Raw genomic sequence first — 6431 nt, 5'->3', positions numbered from 1 at the left:
TCATCTTTGTTTTTCTTGTCTTCCTCCCATCTCTCTCTTCACATTATTTCTCCTGAGATTCCCTGTAGTCTGTGTGTACATTTAAATAAACTTTGGATTTTGATTCTTGCTTCCAGTGTTTCAACACAACAGTGACAATATTGTTTTCCAGCCTTTTCAAGAATTCAGCACATGTCTGTTTAATGACAGGTAAAACTGTAGGGTTATCAAATCACACATTTATATTCAATTATGCATTAATTATATTAATTTTCATAAATCATAAAGTTTGCACAAGAAACTGTAACGGGAGTCCTGTAGATTCAGGCTCTACAAGAACAATAAATGACAGGAATATGTGACTATTAATGTGTGTTTTATTACAGGACTTTCTTCCTGTGTTTGCTTTATAGATTGTGCCTTTGTTTTTCATTATTATCTATAATTTTGTCATTTTTAAACTGTCTTTCTGCTTTATATCTGTGGACCAGCAAACTTATATTGATCTACAACACTTTTATATAATATAACATGTAGGGTCTGTTTACTGCACCTTTTTCCCCCTTTTTTATGAAGCAAATACAAAGCAAACACAAAAATGCTATAAATACAAAGTTTCAAACATTGTCCAGAAAAGTACAAGCTAGAACAAGGAGGGAAATAAGAAATAGAGAGAAATGGAAGTTGTTTTTCAGTCACTTGCTTTAATAGAGAAACTCATTCAGAGGTTTAACACAGTCATCATTCACAAGCCGGAAACTGAGAAACAAATGACGATATACTTTTTTTTTTTACATGATATGATGTACATCAGCAAAACAAGTTAAAACATTAATACTGTGTGATCAGATGTATATATTTATGATTATGATGATGATGATTATAAGGCCAGAGATGAGAGTCACAGACAGACTCGGGATGATGTTCTTGTGCTTCAAGCGCCCAAAACTACGTCTGTATCAAAGCCTCCTCACGACCCTCACCGATGTTGATTTCATTAAAGTGTCTTTCAGACTGTTTGCTGAACACACAGAGGACGCCTTCAGACTTTTACACACTTTTACAGTAAAACTTTCCATCAAATTTACACGCGGCTTTTCCCTGTGGCTGATGCTCTCCTTGGATTTTATATGATAGAGTCGAAAGAAACATTTCCTCTTCGCGTATTTTAGTCTCTAATGAAAGCCCAGAACCTCTGCTTGTTGTTCACATAGTTTTGACTGCGAAAAACTATTTAATCGCTACAGTTTTGGCCCAAATGTAAGAGAAGAAAACACAAGAGTCCGCGGCTCGTGGACGCGCACAGACACAGAGCGGGTGGGTTGAGTCTACGAGGTTCTCATGTGTTGTTTAAAGGCGCAGCGCCGCGCTAGCGCTATTCATTCACTGCTGAAAGCAGACCGTGTGTGAAACTCAGCAAATCATCCGATCAGCGAGAGTGATACTATGGCAGAAACCGCACCCGCCCCGGCTGCTGCCGCCCCGGTCAAAGCGCCCAAGAAGAAGTCCGCTGCGAAAGCCAAGAAAGCAGGTCCAGGCGTCGGCGAGCTGATCGTCAAAGCGGTGTCCGCGTCCAAGGAGAGGAGTGGCGTGTCCCTCGCCGCGCTGAAGAAAGCGCTCGCTGCCAGCGGATACGACGTGGAGAAGAACAATTCCCGCGTCAAGATCGCCATCAAGAGCCTGGTGACTAAAGGCACCCTGGTGCAGGTCAAAGGAACCGGCGCCTCGGGCTCCTTCAAGCTCAACAAGCAGCAAGCCGAGAGCAAGAAGAAGCCCGCGGCCAAGAAAGCGGCTCCTAAAGCGAAGAAGCCCGCGGCCAAGAAACCCGCCGCTGCCAAGAAGCCCAAGAGCGCCGCAGCAAAGAAGCCCGCAGCCGCTAAGAAATCGCCCAAGAAGGCCAAGAAACCCGCCGCCAAGCCCGCTAAGAAGGCGACGAAGAGCCCTAAGAAGGCGAAGAAGCCCGCGGCCGCTAAGAAAGCAGCCAAGAGCCCGAAAAAGGCCAAAGCGGCGAAACCGAAGGCGGCAACACCTAAAGCCGCCAAGCCTAAACGGGGACCTCCCAAGAAGAGATAAACATCTACTTTCAACATCCCTATCAACGGCTCTTTTAAGAGCCACCCACTAACTCTGAGTAAACAGCAAAACTCCTGTATTTTAATAATTTGTTAGTTTTGAAAGCAAATAGCCAAGATGTGTCTTTCAGCTACTTGGACTCATGCAATCTGAACGAACAATAGAAAACACTTTTTGCATCTAAGATTAGTCACAGAGATTAGAAAAACTTTTAAACCATTTTTTATGCATAAAATTGACCAAAAAGCGTATGAGGGTTCGTCAGTGATCACAGTTCAAATAATAAATTGAATAACAGCACAGAATATCTACACATAACACTATATTGGACAGTTGTGACAATACAAACAATAAGCAGTGGTAAAACTCCAGTATTACAACAGGAACATAATGCTGTACAGTATCGAGTCAATGTGCACAGAATATACAGTGTGTGAAAGGTGTAAACGTTTAATAAAGTCTATTTTTGTACCTATTTGAATTTTCTCCCACACATATTTCAATGGTTTCATCTATTCTGTCTGTCACATACTTGTGCATAGATATTCCCGCCAGAAAAGGGGTTGGGTTTCGGAGGAAGTTCAGTGATTGGTTTAAATATGAACAGACTCTAAGCCAATGGGCGACTGGCGCTCTAGTTTAAATGCAGTATGTGGAGGCGCTGATTTTCATTCTGTTCACTTCCACTGTCAAAGTTTGATAAACTGGTCTTTAAAATGAGCGGCAGAGGCAAAACCGGCGGCAAAGTTCGAGCAAAGGCCAAGACTCGCTCCTCCAGGGCAGGACTGCAGTTCCCCGTCGGCCGTGTCCACAGGCTCCTCCGCAAAGGCAACTATGCCGAGCGCGTCGGTGCCGGAGCTCCTGTGTATCTGGCGGCTGTGCTCGAGTATCTGACCGCGGAGATCCTGGAGTTGGCTGGAAACGCCGCTCGGGACAACAAGAAGACCCGCATCATTCCCCGGCACCTGCAGCTGGCGGTGCGCAATGACGAGGAGCTGAACAAGCTTCTGGGCGGAGTGACCATCGCTCAGGGCGGCGTGTTGCCCAACATCCAGGCCGTGCTGCTGCCCAAGAAGACCGAGAAGCCCGCCAAGGGCAAATAACCGCTCCGGTCCCTCACTGACGAACAACGGCTCTTTTAAGAGCCACTCATCTTATCAGATAGAGAGCGCTTTTCTTTGTTCATGTTTATAAATGCCATAAATTTGCCTGTTTGAGAATAAATATGTCTTAAATGTGGCGATAATGAGTACTGGAGATCCACTTACAGCCACCAAAATCTCTTTAATAGTAATTCTCCATGGTACACCATATGATGTTAATGAGAAAACCAATGTTCTTTCTTGCTTAAAGTTGGACATTTATAACAATCAAAAGTTTTTTTTTAAATATTTAAAAGTTTGCCTCATTGTTAGTGGCAACACTGTAGGCTACCACAACTGGCAAAACATTTGACATTTTCAGACAGAAAAAAGTAAATTTCTTTAACCAGACAGTTGATCTAACACTTTTATCCAGTTTTTAATGAATTACAAATTCCATGTTTAATAAAATAACATTTAATATGTAGCTGTTGCTGTACCATAGAGGAACACAAGTATTACTTTCATATCAAGAAATCCCCATCTCTCTCTCTCTCTCTCTCTCTCTCTCTCTCTCTCTCTCTCTCTCTCACTCTCTCTCTCTCTATCACTCTCTCTCTCTCTCTCTCTCTCTCTCTCTCTATCACTCTCACTCTCACTCTCTCTCTCTCTCTACTCTCTCTATCACTCTCACTCTCACTCTCACTCTCACTCTCTCTCTCTCTCTCTCTCTCTCTCTCTCTCTCTCTCTCTCTCTCTCTCTCTCGCACTTCCGGTGAGGTCCATCGTGTGTGGTGGCGTTGGAGAGCGTTCTCCTTTTTGGGGTTTTTCCCCTCTTTTTCTTTTGATTTTGTTTCTTTTCCCCCTACGTTACGGTTAAAAAAAAAAAAAAAAAAAAAAAAAACATCGAGTGCCGGTATGGCAGCCTTTCCGGCGCAAGGAACGGACTGCTTATCCCTTCGTAATGGGTGCAGGTGTGTGCCAGAGGCGGGTGTAACAGTTGAAGATTTGTTGGTGGCGGTAGGACAGAAGGTTGGTTTTGATAACATAATCTCTGGCTCGCGAATGAACAAAGCGGTCGTAGTGTTTTTGAAAGCTGAAGCGTTGGTGAATAAATTGACTGTGGACGGATTGTGGGTGAAAGAGGCTTTTGTTCCGGTTTCACCGCTGTCTGCCCCAGCTACTAAAATCACAATTTCAAATGTCCCGCCGTTTGTTTCCAGCGATGCAATAATAAAAGAACTCCTACGATTTGGGAAAATTGCAAGCCCCATGAGAACGATTCCATTAGGGTGCAAAAATGCGGCGCTAAAGCATGTATTGTCTTTTCGACGTCAAATTTTTATGTTCCTAAGCTCCCAAGATCGATCCTTAGAAGTTTCTTTTCGAGTTAAACACGAAGATAATTCGTACATGGTGTACGCAAGCACGGAGAGTTTGAAATGTTTTGATTGTGGCGATGTCGGACATAAGCGCTTCTCGTGTCCGCATAAAGTGCGCGATGAACCTCAGCCTTTAACGATTGTATCTAGAGCTGAAGAATCAAAGGGAGAATCTCAAGCGATTGAAAGGAATAAACAAGACACTGTGCAGATTGATAGAGTGACGGAGGAGGTGAAGGAACAGGAGGAGGTGAGTGGATTTGTTTATAAAAGCGTGAGTGATGATCAGCCTGGGTGTAGTTATGCTGTTGAAAAGCCTGTTAGTGCTTGTGGAGTTGCGGATAGGATGGTGAATGAATGCAGTGTAGAGGATGTGCCGCAACACTCTTTAGTGACTCATGCTAAATGTCCAGAGGAGGACGAAGGCGATGAAATGGATGGTTTATCTCAAAGCACTGAAGATGGTGTGGGAGATGAACAGTGGGCTGAGATGGAAAGAGCAAGAGAAAGTGATTTGTACACTGTTGAACAGATTAATGTTTTTCTTGATGAAACAAAAGGGAAAGCAGGAGTAGAAATTGGTGACTTCTTTCCTGATCTTGAGAAATTTGTTTCTTCGGTAGCTTGGGCCCGAAAAATGAGTAATTGTACTGAGCTCTCTCAACAGAAAAGGTTTCGGCTTAAGAAATATATTACATCTGCTAGACAAAAATTGAAAATGTTTGGAAAAGAGCCACTAACGAGGGGGAAAGTTAAAGACTCATGATGGGTTACACTTTTTCTTTATTTTTTCTTTGCTTTCTTTCCTCTCTCTTTCTGATGGAGATCTTAAGAGTAGGATCACTAAATGTGAATGGGATGAGGGATATGAAAAAATGTGTTTTTCTTTCTGAGATTATTAATTTGAAAGTGTTAAATGTTATTTTTTTGCAAGAAACCCACAGTAATTTAGATAATGAAGTTGACTGGGGTCTATGGTGGAAGGGAGAGCACTTTCTTAGTCATGGGAATAATCTAAGTGCAGGGGTAGCAATTCTTTTTGCTCCTTCTCTCAATTTCAATATTTTGTGGAAAAATGAATTGGTACCTGGAAGACTCTTGATTGTTAGAGCTGAAATACACAATATGAATTTCATTTTTGTGAATATTTATGCTCCAAATATAGGTATTGAGAGAATAAGGCTCTTTTCTAAATTAGAACAGTTTTTAAGACAACAAGACGATGGAGATTTCGTTGTTTGTGGTGGAGACTGGAACTGCACCTTAGATTTCATAATAGATAGGACTGGGGAAGAACCACATCAAATGTCAGCTACTTGTCTTGCAAGATTGGTAAATAATTTTCACTTATCAGATGTGTGGAGAGAAAATAATCCATTAGCTACACAGTACTCTTGAGTGAGTTTTAGTAATAACACACTTTCAGCTGCTCGTTTAGACAGGTTTTACCTATCTCATAATATGAGGAACAGGACTCTGAATTCAACTATTACTCCTGTCCCTTTTTCAGACCACAAATTAATCACAGTTGAATGTAGTCTCATAACAAAAACTTATAAGAGTTCTTATTGGCATTTTAATGTTAAATTGTTAGAAGACACTTTCTTTTGTGAAAATTTTAAGAATTTTTGGGAAGTTTGGAAAACTGAGAAAGGAAGATATGATAATATTATTCAATGGTGGGAGATTGGGAAAGTGTTTATAAAGGAGTATTGCCAACAATATTCTTCTCATTCTACTTTGTGTGTAAAGAAAACATTAGAGAGTTTGGAGCAAGAACTTAACATTATTGAAGGGAATATGATTGTAAATGCTTCTCCTAACTTGAAGGATATGTGGACTGAAAAGAAAAACTGTTTGAATGTAATCCTTGATGAAAAAGTCAAAGGAGAACTTATAAAACATCGTTTTCTAA

The 6431-nt window shown here is 41.5% G+C and overlaps 1 protein-coding gene and 1 pseudogene across 2 annotated transcripts; both read left to right on the top strand.

The window, feature by feature from the left end:
* The first annotated feature begins 1311 nt into the window (after positions 1-1311).
* LOC143746183 (histone H1 pseudogene) lies at positions 1312-2527 on the top strand (annotated as a pseudogene). Its single transcript, XR_013206459.1, has one exon. The product of XR_013206459.1 is annotated as a histone H1 pseudogene (transcript).
* Positions 2528-2733: 206 nt separating this feature from the next.
* On the top strand, positions 2734-3201 carry LOC143746226 (histone H2A-like). The gene has a single exon (XM_077237989.1). The coding sequence runs from the start codon at positions 2769-2771 to the stop codon at positions 3153-3155; it is 387 nt and encodes a 128-aa protein (XP_077094104.1). The 5' UTR covers positions 2734-2768; the 3' UTR covers positions 3156-3201.
* Positions 3202-6431: the final 3230 nt, after the last annotated feature.

This window comes from Siphateles boraxobius, unplaced genomic scaffold, assembly GCF_051911475.1.
Source record: "Siphateles boraxobius isolate OS27281-9 unplaced genomic scaffold, OSU_SipBor_1 214, whole genome shotgun sequence".
Lineage (NCBI taxonomy): Eukaryota > Metazoa > Chordata > Actinopteri > Cypriniformes > Leuciscidae > Siphateles > Siphateles boraxobius.
The sequence above is the reverse complement of the archived record's forward strand: the minus strand, read 5'-3'. Positions and strand labels throughout refer to the sequence as shown.